This window comes from Gracilinanus agilis, chromosome 1 (genome assembly GCF_016433145.1).
Source record: "Gracilinanus agilis isolate LMUSP501 chromosome 1, AgileGrace, whole genome shotgun sequence".
NCBI classification, from domain to species: domain Eukaryota; kingdom Metazoa; phylum Chordata; class Mammalia; order Didelphimorphia; family Didelphidae; genus Gracilinanus; species Gracilinanus agilis.
The window spans coordinates 43327652-43346717 of NC_058130.1; the positions used below are offsets into that span (position 1 = coordinate 43327652).

The 19066-nt window shown below is 34.5% G+C and overlaps 1 protein-coding gene across 1 annotated transcript in view; it reads left to right on the forward strand.

Annotated features, from left to right (window-relative positions):
* The first annotated feature begins 17899 nt into the window (after positions 1-17899).
* The window catches only part of LOC123247107 (contactin-6-like), a 302957-nt gene continuing 301790 nt past the window's right edge, over positions 17900-19066 (forward strand). The window contains exon 1 of the mRNA XM_044675908.1: positions 17900-18018. Coding sequence (XP_044531843.1) covers positions 17939-18018 — 80 coding nt within the window. The 5' untranslated portion in view covers positions 17900-17938. The remainder of the gene's footprint in view (positions 18019-19066) is intronic.

The following is a 19066-nucleotide window of genomic DNA, read 5'->3' on the forward strand; positions in this document are numbered from 1 at the left end:
CCCTGCCTTTCTGATTTGCCTCTTTATGTGGTACAATTTATCCTATTTTTCTTCTTCCTTCAAGTTTTCTTGGTGCCTTCTTCTATTCCCTCCTTTTTTCTTAAATTCAACCTCTTAAACCACTTAGTACCTCAATGTCTACCTATGAATAATTATTCTATGTACTATGATAGTGAAAACAGTTTTTGAGGATTACAAATGTCATTTTTCCATATAGAAATATAAACAATTTGACCTTACTGAAGTCTTAAATTTTTTTTCCCTCTTTCTTGTTTACCTTTTTATGTTTCTCTTGAATTTTGTATTTGGATACTAAAATTTCCATTTAGTTCTGGTCTTTTCTTTAGGAATACTTGGATATCTTCTATTTTCTTAAATGCCTATACTTTCTGCTGCAAATATATAGTCAGTTTTGATGGGTAGGTGATCCTTTGTTGTAGACTCAATTTGCTTGCCTTTCCAAATATCATATAACAAGCCTTGTGGTTCTTTAGTGTGGAGAATGCCAGATTCTGTGTAATTCTGACTGGGGCTCCTTGATATCTGAATTGTCTCTTTCTGGCTTCTTGAAATATTTTCTCCTTGGCACTTTTCTTGGATAATTTCTTGTAATATGATGTCAATGTTTTGGTTTTTTTTTTCTAGGTTTTCAGGTAGACCAATGATTCTCAAATTTTCTCTCCTGGACATGTTTTCCAAGCCAGTTGTCTTTTCAATGAGATATTTCATGTTTCCTTGTATATTTTTCATGCTTTTGATTGACCAAGCTACCCCAAATGTAATTCCCTTTTAATGGATTCTTTTTATTTTGGGGAAATATAATATACAATGAATGTATGTATAATTATATTATTTAGATATATAGATATGATTATAATAGTTATATAAGAAAATGGATTATTCACCTTATGTGTTGTACATATAATAGACATACACACACATACACACACATGCTCTGTGAGATCCATATTGCTGAGAGGGGTTCAAGCTGCAGTGCAGAATTCCATAGAGCCCCTCAGAATTCTAAGAGAGGGTGCAATTAAAGGCTGTTGAGTTCCTGGTATAAAAAGGTAGGTCACCCTTCTTGCAGGGTCCTGGTCCTGATCCTGGTGCTGTCTCTTTGCTCTTGTTTCTGAGCAGAGGGGCAATTTGTGTGGCTCTGTGCTGAGCCATTCAGTCTCTGACAGCCAAAGCTGCTTTACTTTTGTTAGATCTTCAAGCAAAATCACAGTTTACCTTAATTTAGCTATCTAGGTTTAGAAAGAATACTTAGAGTCATAGATAGGAGTTCAGCCATTCTAGATACTTCTCCCCTTTGGGGAGAGGGACTGCTTATTTGACATAGCTGTATTAGGTAGCTTTCTCCTTACCTATCAATCCTAAGCCATTTTCACCATTTCCATTTCCTGATATCATTAAAATCTTATCATCTAGGAACAGTATCTGGATACAGCTAATTTGGGGAAATACTCACATCCTCCATAAGCGAAGTTCCTCTTACTAGTGGCCCTGAAGTTGAACCTAACCTCTGAGCCAGTGAGCTTCAAAGACATCAAACTTCACCTATTCTATCCTGTGGGGAAATAATACAGAGAAAGATGTCATCATAAGGAGTTTAGCCTTTCCCCACTTACCATCTTGGCTCAGAAGTTATCAAGCTAGATTATCCACCATTATCAAGCTGTTAACTGACTTCCAACTGCTTAGAGGGATGGGGGAGATTAAGGAGTACTCTGAAAGCTCCTGCCCCTCCCTTCCAGTCAAGCCTGCTTGTGTCTCTCCAAAGACCAGGGATTAGGGAGACTTTAGTGTCACTGACCCCTGTCATCTTACAGTTTCCCTAATCCTCCAGTTATGAGACCATATTCTAAAACTTTTGATTAGGTATTTGCCATATTTTCCATTACTCTTCTGTCACTCCTCTATCCTCAGTTGCCTCACAATAACATAACCAAGGTTATGAGTGCCAAGGATCATCAATCCAGAGATAGAAGACTCTCCATAGGCCATTTATTACAATCTGCTCCTCTTACATAAGAGGAAATTTAGGCCCAGAGGGGTTAAGAAAGTTTGTAAGTACATGTTTCTTATAGGTATACAAAGTGATTATGGCTAATTTGTAGTCCTATGGTAAAGGCAAGAAGATCTCTGATAAGTCATTTACCCTTAGACCTGAATTTTAAAGATGTGGAAAACAAGCCCAGAAAGTTTAAATGACTTGTGCATAATAACACAGGTATGAATTCAAAAAGTTGGTACACTAATGCAGGTAAATATTTCCAAGTTTCTGAAAGTGAACAATGAATGGTCAAAATAATGACCTCTCTGTATCCTTCAGGAAAAAGAAAATCATCTTAGAAGTAGGGAAGCTCAGCCATCTTAATAGAGGGTAAAATGTAATGAGATATTGAGGTACACTATTTCTCTCTGATTCTAGTTATAGTATTTCTCTCTATACTGTTGTAAGATTCCTAACATGATTATCTATAGAGTTCTTTGTGAAATACTTTTATATCTGTCTCTTTTTCTTTGTGTTTTTAGTATTTTTATAATATATATTATATTTATATTTTTATCATTGATATATATTTATATATTTATTATATTTATATATTTATACGTTATATTTGCATTTTTTATCATTGTGGTCATGGTCCATAATTCACCCATAATTAACTAAGTGAAGCTCTTTCTAAGGAGACACAAGCACATATATGCACACATATACACACTTATTATGATAATAAATCATACTATTCAAGTCAAGGTAGAGAGGTGATATATTGGAGGTAGAGACATACAAACGTATAAGGAGTGGTCAATATGCTATATTAATCATTGTTAATGTGCTACCTTATGTGTTTTCATAAAGGAATTGGTCTATTGGTAGTTGTCAATAATAAGCTAATTTATAGGCCTTCATGAATGTATACACAATTATGTGCACAGTTATATGTGTATATTTTCAACTTATACATATAATGATGCATATGCTTGCATGATTTTATTTGGTATTTGGATATATGTATGTGTGATCTATATACATATGCATACATGCACATCCATATATATAATCATTTATACCTACATGTGCATATATAAATAGCACATATATATAGATAGATAGGTCTGTGTACACATTCATACATACACACATATATGTGTGTGTATATATATATGTATGTATACACATATATATATATATATACCCAGAACCAGATATATACACAATAATATATATATCATTATATTAAATACATGTGTTTAATATACATTCACACTGACCAAACACTTACCTAAATGTATGTTGCATATATTTAGCAAATGTTAATATATGAGTTTTGTATATGATTGTGTATGTTCATATATGTATAATATGTATATGGCCATATATGTGCATTTCATAATGTTCTACAGTGATAGTTACTTAACATATTCTTACAAAATAGATTTTCTGAGTTTGCCTCTGCTGCTTAGAAGGGAAGGTTATTCTGCTTAAATGGAACTAGTCTCAGATCTTTAGAAAAAAATAGTCCCTAGAGAGAGAAGGGATTAGTTCCAATCTGGTTCAAATAAAAACTCTTATAAAACCATCCACTTACCTCTCTTTTCTCTAATTTCATGATCTCATCAAGCAACCATCTGTAAATTGATTTTCTGAGTGTGCTTATCAACTCAAGAACTCAAGGGAAGGAATAGTCTCTGCATCCAACCATTTGTGATTCTCAGTCTCAATACATTTCCCTTCTACTACAAAAAATAGAGTTCTAGTAAAACCATATATTACAATTACTCCTACATAAAATGACAATCTTCCTGACCTATGAAGATAATAAGATATTTCCTTTATTTCTGATAGGTCTGCCAATTTACCCCAGAGTCTTGAAAGCCTAAATATCCTACCCTTAAAAGGTATATATCTCCTGTTTATTAATTTTCTGAATTGTAAGGATCAAATACAATAATGCATGTGAAGTACTTTTAAAGTTTGAAATATATTAATATGGGTCAACATCTTCATCCTTTTCCACATCATTTTCTTGTTTGCTGCTTTTCATTTTGTTATAAAATATACCTGATGTTATGAGGAACTGCACCTGAGTATGTGTGGGTAATGCCTAAGCATAACATTTAAATTGTAATAGTGAAAAACACAAAGGGCCCACAAAATGCTGGTAATGAATCTGCTAAACTCAACTGCAGAATAACCAGTGTCCCAGAATGTTCAGCTAAAATGAAGAATCTGTGGTTGGAATTATAGACACTTCTAACTGAACAATCTGGCCCAGATAAAGCAAGTTTAGGTAAATTTCAAAGATATAATGCTATTAGGCTTAGGAGGGAATCAGGGTATCAATTGAGAAAGGAGGGAAACAGGAGGTTCTTAACCTAAACTAATGATGAAAGATGGTACTTGAAGAGGGAATGATCAGGCTTATCAATAATCAATTGCTGGCAGTGAGCTGCCAGCCTGGCAGAGCCAGACAGAATTCAACCAACATCAGGTTGTTCAGCTGAGTCAGGGGTTGGCAACGTATGGCTCTCGAGCCATATCTGGCTCTTCTGAGGGCCAGATATGGCTCTTTCTGCAGGAGCCATAAAGTCAATTTTTTTCAGGCACTGTTACACGAGTGGCACTGTGAACAATGTACAGCTCTCAAGAAATTACATTTAAAAAAATGTGGCATTTATGGCTCTCACAGCCAAAAAGGTTGCCGACCCCTGAGCTGAGAGATGTTGTTGCTTGCTGTTGAAGTATGAATCAGGATCAAGTTGTTTGGTACAAAGGTATCACAGGATCTGAGGCCATAAGTTTGTTAATACAGGTTTCTATCAATTCAAGTTGACCTAAAGCATACCCAAACCAGCCTCCCTCTCCCACAGCCAATCTCCAGATTGAGATGAGATTTCATTTCAAATCCTTTCTTATATACCTGATCTACTACCTGACTTGGCACATGGCACCTCATGCCAGTCTCAGCTCATTCTATGTTCTAAACAGACAACTGTCCATCATCTTGCTCTCCATGTTGATTTGCAAAATATCATTACAGTTCACATATTTTCCCACTATACTTTTTTACTTTGGACTTTATGTTAGTGTTTGGAGGGGTTGGAAGTGTCTGAAGAGCTACTATCTTTTATGTCTTTCTGCTACTTTCACAGTTCAATCTTTTGAACTGAAAGTTTTCAGTACTTTCAAAATAATGTGATCTGGGGTGAGGTTTCACTGCTTCAGTATGTTCTCTGAATATTCCTGATCACTTTGGATATTCAGCTTGTGTATGGTCAAATTTCTGAAGATAGCTTCTGTACTCATTCAAAATTAGCCTGCTGTGAGGTTCTACAGGTAAAGAGGCATTGAAGAGGAGTTTTCCCCTTGGTTTTGGTTTCCTTCCTTGGATTACTCCATTGTAGCCCTATAGATTAGAACTAAATCCCTACTCTGATTTTGGGATCAAAGCAACAGAGTTATGGTTCTGGAACTTATTCTTTGCTCTTTACACAGATAGAGACCTTCATTCCTCAGGACCAACCAACTCCTATCTTCCCTTTATTAGTAACCCTGAACCAAATGGACAATAAAGCTGTCAGATAGCATCCCTTCTTGCTACTAGTGCTGCTAGAGGTGATCTCTGGGATCTCTTTCTATTTGGGTACTCAGATCTCTTACCAATCCTGGGCACTGTGCTATTTCTCACCCCTTGTATCTTGTAGTTGCTTAAGTGCTATCGCTGCCCTCCTGACCACCTGTTCAAGGCCACTAAAGAATACTGTATCTTCCTAAATTTCTTTGGACTGGAAAAAATAACTGAATGCCACTCTTTCTTGACCTTTCCAATCAGAATTCATAATTTGACATGGTATGCTTTATAGGTTGTTGTGGAGGGTGTGTATGAGAGACCTTAATCAAAATTTCTGCCTATTACTCTAACATCTTGACTCTCCCTCTTGTTAATTTTTCTTTTTTAATAATTTATTTCTGGTCCTTGACCCTACCTGGAAAGCAGGTTAGATACGTTTGATAGAGTGGAGAGCTACAAAATGAAGACACTTAACCCATCCAAAACTTTTGGAGTTATGAACATAGAGATAATAATTGAATCAATTGGATTTGATACAATTGCTAAGTGAAGTAATTCTACGAAGGAAAGAGAAGAGGGCCCTGGGAAGAAAGTACTAGCTAAAACCCTTTCTTCCACAGGAAGCTCTTTAATTATAATGCCTTGCTTCTGTTGATTATTCACAATTTATTCTGTATATAGCTTGTTTGTACATAATTGTTTGCATCTTGTCTTCCTCATTAGCAACAAGAATTTTTACTTTTATTTATATTATGTGTGCAAGATTTGAAGCAGAAAGAATTTTACTCTTGTTCAAACTAGATACCTAGGGAAAAACATTCTTTGCAGCAATCTATTTTCTGGGACCATATGAATAAAATTTCAAGGCATATAAACCCTTTTATATGTATGGCATATTTATAAAGTGGTATGAGTTTTTAGGACTGTTTTTCAAAAGAAGAATCAACTGTTACAAGGTAATTATTTTTATTGAATATCACACCTAAAATTGCATCCAAAATGTAAAAGATGAAATATTTGTTAATCAAGAGTATGTCATTTAGAGATGAGAGAACTAAATTCCAGAGAAATTAGATACTTTACCAGACAACTTTTTGGCAGAAGAATTTCATAAGGAGCCTATATATGCCTTTTAATGGACTATTTCTTCCTTTTCATGTTTTTTCAAATATTTTCATTTTTTCTCTAGTTAGATAAACAGCTTTATGTGAAGTACAAGATTGTAAGTTTTAACTCTTTTCCAAGTGGATAATAGTTGAAATTAGATAATGAAAATCATAACATTTGCCTAAATGGGAATCAGGTGTCCATGTAATTCATTCTACATTGAATTCTAACTTGAAGTCATTATAAACAAATAAATGACAGATATTGTTGCATTCCTAGAATATCATGTATCTGTCCATGGAATCTCTCACTGTTTAGGGTTCTTTAATACTTCATCTTAATTTTTGTTATATCAAAACCAAACACACAAACTTATTTAATATATGAATTTTTAATAATGGGAATGCAAAAGTGAATGATATTCATCAATATGAAAGGATTTTTTTTATTTTAACCTTGCCTAGAACTTATCCCTGAAGTCCCTGCAAAGTGGAATAAGTAGACACTATGACATTTATAATAATCTTATTCTATAGGTATTGAAAGAAGTGTACAATTTTACATCTTATTTTGTTATTTGGTAGAGGCTGATTAGATCAATCCCTTCATATATAGAAAAAAGGTAAAACATTTACATAGGTACAACCAGCTCACTTGAAGAATATTTCTGAGTGTGGATCCTGTTCCCAGTGTGTGTTGTAGTTTGTATCAATTTTATCTGTTACATGAAAGTGGGAAAAGAATTTATCAATTACCCATAATATGCTACTTATTGTTCCAGGTATCAGAGATTCACATCAAAAGTGATATAGTTGGGGGGCAGCTGGGTAGCTCAGTGGATTGAGAGCCAGGCCTAGAGACAGGAGGTCCTAGGTTCAAATCCAGCTTCAGACACTTCCCAGCTGTGTGACGCTGGGCAAGTCACTTGACCCCCATTGCCTACCCTTACCAATCTTCCACCTATAAGTCAATACACAGAAGTTAAGTGTTTAAAATTTTAAAAAAAGTGATATAGTCCCCTCCCTTTTCATCATAAAAATCATCCAAAGAGAAGAGCATAGTCAGTATATAGAGTTTTAGTCTAGGAATTCACAGAACTGGTATGTGGGGTCTTATGGAAGTTGATGACAGACCCTTTCAAGATGCAGTGATAATGTTGATTTGACTGCTCTTCACATAGTCAGAAGTTGACATTTGTGGCACTACTGTAATGACAGTGCTCAGGTCAATGCATGTGTATGGATTGAGAGATGTAAAATATGGTCTGGGGACAGCTAGATATAGCAGATAGTGATTTTGCATTAATTTACTCATGGAAAAGACAGCTCAAACCCAGTAAAAGAATTCCAAAAGAGAGTTTCATGGAGGGAATCTGATCTCTGAAGTGTCAGTCCAAAGTGTGATTTTCCAGGTCAGGAGATGTGGTCATGGTCAGTTGAGATAACAAGAGTTTCAGTTTAGATGTATTTGAATTACAGCCTGAGACTAGATAGATATAGTGAGTTTGGCAAAAGATGAACTGATTTACTTGAAATTATACAATTTGTGGACACTTTAGCTTCCTTTTTCTAACTTGAATGTAGACATCTACTATAACTAGTAGACCAGTCACATTCAGGAAATGTTTGCATAGCAAAACTCTTCAATTAGCAGATTGATTTTACTGTGCCAATCTCAGGTGGAGACCCATGAATTAGCTGTGAAATCAGAACTTTTCCATTACTTTCTCTTTATGTATGAATATATATGTACGTTAGAATTGTATATTATTTAATAAACACTTCAGTTTGATCCAGTCTAATGGGAGATCCTGTTGATTTTCCTTGCAGTCCTAAACCTTCCTAATATGTAAAGTAATAGAATAGTTTTAACTAAATATCAAGTAAATGAATTTGGAACCTATTCAGTACAAACATCATTAACAAATCCAAGGTACATTGCTCTCTCAGTACTAATAACATAATTATAGATACTTCTCGGTATTTGAAAGAGTCTCAGTTACAGTTTATTTTAACTCAGCTAAAACCTATTAGAATTATCAGTGTCTCTCTTTTCCCCCCTTTCAAGCCAAGAGTGGAACTTAAACACTTATCCTGAGTTAATTACTTTTTTTTGAGGAAGAGAAGGTGGAGGGAAGTTTCAGACACCCTGAAGTGCTGAACTAGGGTAAAGAGCAAAGTCCCTTTTTGCTTTCCATCATTTTTATTGATCCAGATGTGTCCTAGCTATGAAAAGTAGAATGTTCAGCACACGTTTTTGGAATGTGTGAGAACTGGGACCTTAATGGCATGTATAGAATCATGTTACCTTCTTTGTCTGGTTTATTGTCTATTATTTGTTTGTTTTGGCCAGACTACACATCTTTATCTCTCCTTTATGATAGGTTCTTCATCCCCATGCTTCCTTCCTTCTTTTCTTCTTTCTTCTCCCTCTCTCTCCCTCTCTCTCTTTCTCTCTCTCTTTCTCTCTCTCTCTCTCTCTCTCTCTCTCTCTCTCTCTCTCTCTCTCTCTCTCTCTCTCTCTCTCTCTCTTTCTCTGTCTCCGCTTTTCCTCTTCTTCCAGATATTCACCTTTTAATACCACCCCATCCTTTTCGTCTCTTCTCTTGCTTGATTCTCATCTCCATTTCATATATTCATAGAATGTGGAACTCTTACGTGTCTTAGTTGTCATTCATTCTAAACCCAACAACCTCTCATCTTATAGAAGGGTTAACCAAATTCCAAAAAGTATAAATGATTTTGCCAAGATTACAGTTCTAATAAACAATATAGGCAGGATAAGAACTGAGACTTCCTGATATTGTCTAATACACTTTTCAATATATATCTTGATAGTTGTCCAGTGTATTCCTAAAAAAACTTATCATTAAATGTCTACATAGTTAATAATTCACCAAAAAGTTTCCAGTGCAATAGATAACAGTATTTTAATAGAGTATTTCCATCTGTGTGTACAGATGGCAATCTCACTTGTGTTCAATGTACCATTTTTGGTACTGCAAAAATTAATCCAAATATAAACCTAGATCTTCCAGAAACTACTCAGTGAGGTTTTTTTTTTTCATCATAATGTCTCCTGTTTTTTTTTCTTTGTAAGTAGAATAACATTCAAAAGAACCTTGAAAATAGCATATCCCTGAAAATATTTGAAAGGACATCTAACCCATACCACTGTCTTCCTTGGGTCTTAATATATCATTTTTCCCCTTATCCTCTGCCCTTATCCCTTCTCCCTGTCAATTTCTTCAGCCTGAATTAAAAGCAAAGTATTATACACTAGTTTTTGTGGGTATTCTAATACCATTTCATGAAATGTGCCAGATTCTTAGGATTGTAGAACACCACTCACTTTTGCTTATTCACCTAGGGTGAAGGTAAAATATGTTTTCTCCAATATATACTTCAATAGAAATAAATAATCTCAAATCCTAATGACAGTTTAGAAAACTCTCTATTTACTTGACATATCTAATAAGCTCTTGAATTTTCCTTTTCCACATAGTCCATATAATCAAGTGAATATGTGCTCAGATTTGATCCTAATTAATAGCAGCTTTGATCTTAATTAATAACAGTTAACATTTACATAATGTTTTGTTTTGCTAGATGTTTTACATGTTATCTCATTTGATCCTTTCAACAACTCTGTGATAGGGGCAATTACTATTCCCACTTAGCTGTTGAGAAACTGAGTGTTAGAGGAATTAAGTGACTTGTCCAAAGCTACTTCACCAATAAGCTCCTCAATTGAGATCTGAGCTCAAGTATTTCTGACTCTACGTCCACTACACCACTTATACTAGTAAAAGACATGCTTTACCAGGGCAAGACCACTCCTACTGTTCAAATGTATAGACTTGGTAAATGGGTAGCTTTTGTTAGAGACTAGCAAGGAAAATATGTCCCTATGCCTACAGTAACTACTTTTACAAGATCAGATCACTAAGAATATTTTTACATCTTTAAATAAAGTTTTATTTTAAAATAAAAAAATAGTATAATAAATATAATTAGCATAACAGAAAAAATTTAACTCATGGTCCCCTACAAAAGCAAACTGGGTTAGAACATAGGTAACCACAATGAACCACATATGAGTCTAGTTGGGTGCTATCCTTCATACTTGAAGAAGATCTAAATTATATCATTGGTAATGTCTTTTCAACTTACACATAACTTGAATTTAAGTGAGGCAGAACTGTACAATATAGTTAGACTCATTTCCTCTTCCAAAGTCATCGAAGTTGAGTGGCAAGAAAAAAAGCCTAGGCAACTAATGATGGTGCAGGATTAAATGGATAACCACAGCTTCTTCAATGTCTAACCAGGTTCTAAGGCCTTCACAGCACTGGTTCCTGCCTCCTTCATGGCTATTGGAAAATGGTTTTCATCCATCCCTTCCACTAGAAGTCCTCACATATCTGAAGTAGACACTAATATTTTTTAGCCTGTCGTTTATCCTCAACCTGGTTTAGCCCACCTACAGAGATGGTTTTACCACATTATGGCCACTGTACTTGATACATTTTCTTTGAGTCATAGGGGGAAGGTCAACAAAAAAAAGTAGAAAGCAACCACGAAGAGTGTCATAGCAGCTCTCTCACTAGAAGTATTAATCTTCCTTGAATACCCTATACACACAAGAAGTTGACCTATGTCTATATCAAAAAGGTCAATAAAATTACAAATATTATCAGAAAGGATTTCTGAAACCAAGAACTAAGAAGTACCCTACTTTTGAAAAAAGTAATATATTTTTATTTGAAAATGTATATGGAAGCAGCTAGATGACTCAGTGGATTGAGAGCCAAGCCTAGAGAGGGGTTCAAATCTGACCTCAGAATCTTCCTAGTTGTTTGACCCTCGGTAAGTCACTTATTCCCCATTGCCTAGCCCTACCACTCTTCTACCTTTGACTAATACACAACATTGATTCTAGGATGGAATGTAAGGGTTTTAAAAAATTAAGCAGAATTTCACTTAACAAATAATGAAGAAAGTACTAGTGATATTGATTAGGTTGTGAGGTCCTTAAGAATAGTTTTTCAATTTCATCTTTTTATTTTCTGAGGGCAGCTAACAAATGCCTTATAAATAGTGAGAATCAAATAAGTATTATGGAATGAGTGGGAGAATAAATTAATCAATGGATTGATGGATGATTAAAGAAGTGTAGTGATACACAAGTAATTAACAAAATATAAAGTACTTTGAAACTTAAAGATGCATACCAAGGATGATTAATAGTAATATTTTATTTTTATTATTAGTTGTTGGTAGACTTCACTTGCCAGACCTCTAGCTTCATGTTGTCATTCCCTGAAATGCCTACTAAGTACTTAAAAAACTCAATTTCTGTTTATAGAACAATGTAGGCATGTACTAGCAAATGTTTAATGACTGTACCTCAGAGTTGTTTTGATTTGCATTTCTCTAATTATAAGAGATTTAGAACATTTTTTCATGTTTCTTGATAGCTTTGATTTCTTTATCTGAAAATTGCCTATTCATGTCCTTTGCCCATTTATCAATTGGGGAATAGCTTGATTTTTTGAACAGTTGATTTAGTTACTTCTCTATTTGAGTAATTAGACCTTTGCCAGAGATGTTTGTTATAAAGATTTTTCCCAATTTGTTGCTTCCCTTCCAATTTTGAATGCATTGGTTTTGTTTGTACAAAAACTTTTTTAATTTAATGTAATCAATTATTTATTTAACATTTTGTAATTTTTTTCCGACTCTTGCTTGGTTTTAAATTCCCTCCTCTCCCAAAGATCTGATGAGTACACTATTCTGTGATTATCTAATTTACTTATAGTTTCCTTCTTTATATTCAAGTCATTCACCCATTCTGAATTTATCTTGTTATAGGATGTGAGATGTTGCTCTAGACCAGGGGTCAGCAACATATGGCTCTCAAGCCATATCTGGCTCTTTTGAGGGCCAGATATGGCTCTTTATGCAGGAGCCATAAAGTCAATTTTTTTTCAAGCACTGTCATAGGAGCACACACTGTTACAGGAGCGTGCACTGTGAGCACTGTAGGGCTATCATGAAATTAGATTTTTAAAAAATATGGCGTTCATGACTCTCACGGCCAAAAAAGTTGCCAACCCCTGCTCTAGACCCAATTTCTACCATACTGTTTTTGGATTTTCCCAGCAGTTTTTGTCAAAGAGTGGGTTTTTTCCCCAAAAGCTGGGCTTTTTCAGTTTATCATACACTTTCTTGCTAAGGTCACTTACCCCAAATCTATTCCACTGATCCTCCCTTCTGTCTCTTAGCCAGTACCATATCATTTTGATGACTGCTGCTTTATAGTACAATTTAATATCTGGTACTGCTAGGCCACCTTCCTTCATTTGTTTTTTTTTCATTATTTCCCTTGATATTCTTGATCTTTTGTTCTTCTAAATGAAATTTGTTATAGTTTATTCTTATTCAGTAAAAAGTTTCTTCATAGTTTGATAGGTATGGCACTAAATAAATAAATTAATTTGGGTAGAATGGCCATTTTTATTATGTTAGCTCATCCTACCCATGAGCAATCAATGGTTTTCCAGTTGTTTAGATCTCGCTTTAATTGTGTGGAAAATGTTTTGTAGTTGTGGTCATATAATTACTGTGTTTGTCTTGGCAGATAGATTCCTAAGTATTTTATATTGTCTAGGATGATTTTAAATAGAATTTCACTTTTTAACTCTTACTGCTGTGATGTGTTGGAAATATATACAAATGCTGATGATTTATGTGTGTTTATTTTGTATCCTTTAACCTTGCTAAAGTTTTTGATTATTTCCAAAAGCTTTTTAGTTAATTCTATATGATTTTTTAAGAATACCATCATATCTGCATAGAGTGATTGCTTGGTCTTCTCTTTTTCTATTTTAATAACTTCAATTTCTTTTTCTTCCATAATTGTTATTGCTAGTGTTTCTAATACAATGTTAAATAATAGAGGTGATAATGGACATCCTTTTTTCACTCCTGATCTTATTGGGAATGCTTCTAATTTGTCCCCATTACATATGATGCTTGTTGATGATTTTAGGTATATAGTGTTTATTATTTTTAAGAAAGGTCCTTCTATTCATATACTTTCTAGTGTTTTCAATAGTAATGTGTGTTGGATTTTGAAAAGGCTTTTTCAGCATCTATTGAGATAATCATGTGATTTTTGTTGTTGTGCTTGTTGATATGGTCAATTATATGGATGGTTTTCCTAATGTTGAACTTTCCTTGCATTCCTGGTATAAACCCCATCTGATCAAAATGAATAACCCTCATGATCACTTGCTAGAGTCTTTTTGCTAGTATTCAAGATTTCTTTTCATGTATGTTCATTGAGAAGATTGGTCTGTAGTTTTCTTTCCCTGTTTTTGATCTACCAGGTTTTGGGATCAGTACCATATTTGGGTCATAAAAAGAATTTGGTAGAACTCCTTTTTTGCTTATTATGTCAAATAATTTGTATAGTATGGGGATTAGTTGTTCTTTGAAAGTTTGATAGAATTCACTTGTGAATCCTTCTGGTCCTGGGCATTTTTTCTTAGAGAGTAAATGTTGAGTACTGATGTTTTCTCATCATCCATACTACCTTCTATCAAGATGTAATTACTTTCCCTATATCTTATAATCAGATCTAATTTTACTTTGGTTTTTGTCAGATATCATAATTGCAACTCCTGCCTTCTTTTTCTCAGTTGAACCCTAATAGATTTTACTTCAGCCTTTAACCTTTACCCTGTGTATGTACACCTGCCTCATGTGTGTTTCTTGTAGACAACATATGGTAGGATTTTGGTTTCTAATCCACTCTGCTATTTGTTTCCATTTTATGGGAGAGTTCATAACATTCACATTGAGAGTTATGATTTTCCAGTGTGTTTTCTCCATCATTTTGATATCCTCTCCTATTTCTGTCCTTTCTTCTTTTGCTATTTCTTTTTAAACCTGTAGTTTGCTTTTAATCAGTCCCCCTTATCCCCAACTTAGTGTACTTCCCTTTTCACACTCTCCCTTTTTGTTCCCCTCTTATTATTTTTAAGGCCTATTAAATTCCCTCCTTCCCTCTTTTTCCCTCTCATTTTGAACTCCCCACCCCACTACCTTACTTGGTTTTTCTCTTCTGACTTTCCCTGTAGGGTAAGATAGAATTTAATATCCCAATGGATATAGCTGCTTTTCCCTCTTAGAATTGATTCCACTAAGAGTGAGATTTATATATTTCCTATTAACACTCTCTTCCTCTCCTTCTTATAATACTATCCCCTCTCCTTCCTATGTACCTCTTTGTGTGGTATAGATTATCCTATTTTTCTTATTCCTTCAAGTTTCTCTTGGTGCCATCTTTTATTCCCTTACTTTTCATTTTTGTATATCATCTTAGACCATTTAGTACTTCAACCTCTCCCTATGATTAGTTCTTCTAATTACTATAATAGTGAATACAATCTTGAGAATTACACATAACATTTTCCCAGATAGGAATACAAATAATTTGTTCTTATTAAAACCCTTAAATGAGCAAATTAAAAAGAAAAAAATGTTTTTTTCTTTCCCCTCTCTTTCTTATTTGCCTTTTCATGTTTCTCTTGATTTTTGTGGTTGGACATCAAAGTTTCTAGTCTTTTCTTTACAAATATTTGGAAATCTTCTATTTTGTTGAATGCCAGTACTTTTCCCTTGAAGTATATAGTCACTTTTGATGGGTAGGGGATCCAGTTCTCTTGCCTTTCTGAATATTGTATTCTAAGCCTTGTGGTCTTTTAGTGTGGAGACTGCCAGATCCTGTTTAATCCTGATTGGTGCTCCTTGATATTGCCCTTTTCTGGCTCCTTTAATATTTTCTCCTTAACTTGGAAACTCTTAAATTTGACAGTTATATTCCTGGAAGTTGTCTTTTGAGAATTTAGTGTAGAGGGTGGTCTATGGATTCTTTCAATGTTAATTTTGCCTACTTGTTCAAGAATATCAGAGAAGTTTTCTCAGATAATTTCTTGTAGTATGATGTCCAGATTTCTGTTAATTTCTCATTTTTCAGGAAGACCAATAATTCTCAGATTGTCTCTTCTAGACCTGTTTTCTTGGTCTGTGATCTTGTCATTAAGATATTTCAGTTCAATGTAAGTATAAAATTTCAGAGTAGTTTTAGTTAAGTAAGAATGCAGAAATGCTGCAAGTTGCAGATTTCCTAAAGAAAATAAGCATACTGTTGTGGATAAAATCTGCAACCATGTTTTCATGGGTTGCAAGCTGGCAGTTGCCAATACAGAAAACAGAAACTGGCAGAGGACCCCGGTTGGGTGCCAGGGTGACAGTTGAAGTGAGGGTATTAAAAGAGGTCCCCCAGACCCCTGACTTTACTTCTGACTGATCTTCAGGGTTAAGGGTTGAAAGGGTGGAAAACTGGGTGGTTGAAGGGTGGTTTGGGTAGTTTCTTTAGTTAGGTAGGAATAGCTACCATAGCTAGCCAATACCAACAGCTCACTGGCAGACCCATCAACCCTTTATAATCAAGAGACAATTTCGATCACCAAGACATCACCATTTGGCCCAGGGCTTGGCAGCTCTGGTTCTTCAACCAAGAGTATCAGAGTTGAAATTTCCCTCAAGGCATTCTTTACTTCTGCACCATAAGAAAACCTTTCAACATTTCTTAAGAGTAGTTTAGTGGAAGTAATTATTCAAGATGTTAGCTTACCTCACCCTCTTTCCAATTCCCTTTTAATCTATCCAAATTATTAACAATAAACCCTTTAACCTTCAAGCTTAATGATATTTGAAGTCATTGCCTTTACTGTCTACCAAAGGCCAAGTAACTCCAGCAGTCAAATCAGACTAATAGCTTCAGTGGACAAAGTTTATTGATAAGTTAGTTTCAGGAAGTGCCAACCTCCTTCCTGTTGACCACACCAACTGACCAATAGAATTGTTTCCATTTCTCAGGGAAGAGGCACAGAATCCTGAGCTTAAAGTGGTCTTGGCTTTACTACTGATAGGTTTTCATCTGGCTCTCATCCAGCTAAGGTGCAAGACCCCTGTCACATACACCAACTTCTATTCTAGCCTAAAGGCCCCTTGGACTGGCCTAATACCACCTACTACTCTTCCTGCAGTGCAGCAAGACCCCTTGCATTACAGTTGGTTAGAAGAGTTAAGCACCCTGTTTCTACTCTGTAGCCATCTTAACCCAGAAGGTGAATTATTATTTCTCAAGTGAAAAATCTGACTCAAAATTTTATAATCTAGGAAAACCTGGTTCCAGCACACCAAATCCATGTGTGCTCCTTTTTCTTTGTCCTTATGTAGCTAGGAAGAAGAGTTGATAACAAAGAAATTGGAGTCTCAGCCTTCCAGTCCAATCAAGTTTAGGAACAATTTCCTTGCCTTTAGGGGAAAAATAACCCAAGTTACATCATAGAAGATCCTGGGAGACTTTGTTCCTAGCACAATATATAAGAAGAAAAAAAATAAGACTTCTTCTGAATCAACAGAGAAAGGCTGAGATATAATATGTTTAACCAAGTGATATGGTTTAGGGTCACCAGGATGTATTCACTAGATACCAAAATCCTAAGGTGAGCTTCCCTTTATTATGGTTGAAAGGGGAAAGGAAAAAAAATAGATAAATAAAAGAACTAATTAACTTAAAGGGCAGAAAAATAAATTGTTACCTAAAATAATAAATATAGACTGAAAAAGGAAATGGATATTAAGTAAAAGTTGGTCAAATTATTGTAGAAGAGATTCTCAAAAGGGGGAATAATAAACACCAAACAAACATACAAACAAACGAATGAATGAATGGATGGATGAATGAATGAATAAAGAATAATAAAGGGGGAAAAGTATAACTGGACTTAAGTATCAAAATCAAACCACACAAGTATCCTCCATGACACATTCCTTAATCATCATAGCACTAGTAGTTTCTGAAGTGTGACAAAATTTAACAATAGTTAAGTTCATCCCAAAATATAGGCGTGATGGCATAGATGCTTTCTTTTTTGTTATTTAATTGATACATTTAAATGTAGACTTTCATCTTGGGAAGAAATATTAATATATTATTTACATACATATATGTTTACTTGCATAGATACTGAGGGAACAATCTTTTAGCAACTATCAAAAGTAAAAGGTTATATTTTCATACATGAGATATTTTATTAGCTTTGTTCTTTAATTTTTATAGACAATGGAGTTCTTCAGGGTCCTAATTTCACCCAAGAGCCACAAGATATGATATATTCTTTGGGTGTTGAGGATTCTGAAATCATCTTGAATTGTGCAGCCAGTGGTTATCCAGTTCCAGATTACAGGTAAAGTTCAATTCTTCTTTATGATGGTTAATGACAATATTTCTGCCTAAATTTGATAATCTGAGAGGGACCTTATATAAAGCTTTATATTCTCTTAGAGTAAAAGAGAATTCATGCTAGGCAATCAAGGTGGGGATCCTACTTATTTCTATTTTTACTTCAGTAATCATGGAAGGAAAGTCTTTTTTAATATATTTGCATTTATTTGTAAGATAAAACTATCACTTTATTGGCAAAATTTTACTAATATTTACATAATTAATAATAAATATATGAATGCTGATGCAGCAACTATGATTCTCAAGAACTCTAATACCAGTACAAGACTTGGAGGTGGATGGGAGAAGTAAATTAATAAATGTTGCATTTTAGGAGGTTTAAAAGGATTTTAGAAAGGAATGACATTTTTTATTCTTAAGACTCTGCCTAAGCATCCTTAAGATATTCTTAAGACTGCCTAAGCATCAAATAAATGAAATTATTCTACTTTAAAAACATAAAACTTGTTGATGTGTTGATTTGAATTATTGGAGATTTATGGTAGAACAGGATCTAACTTTTGAATGATAACATTTCTGAATTTTCATTGAGTTGGATGTTTGTGTGGTCACAGAAAAAAAATGAAGTCAATTCTTCACTTGCTCAAGTAATTTTTGGTTATGAATTAACTTGAGACAGTATGATATAATGAGTGAAGATGAGGCCTCAGATCCAGGAAAAACTAAATTTTCCTCTGATAAAAGTTGTTGTGTGACTGACCAAACTGCTGATCCTGTCAATGCTCCAGGTAGATCTTCAAGATAATATGGTAGAGGGAAGATATCTCTCTACATTGGCAGTAGGAGTTCCTAACATCAATAATCTCACAAATTGACTCCTTCCCACCCATTAAATCCCTAGAATTATCTCCAATTCTTCAGTTCATGTGTTTTGTAACCCTGATTTTTTTCAGAGGAATAGTCAGTCATTCAATAATCATTTATTAAATGTCTCTTATGGGTCAAGCACTTTGTGAATTATGGGAAATATGAATAATTAAAAAGAAATA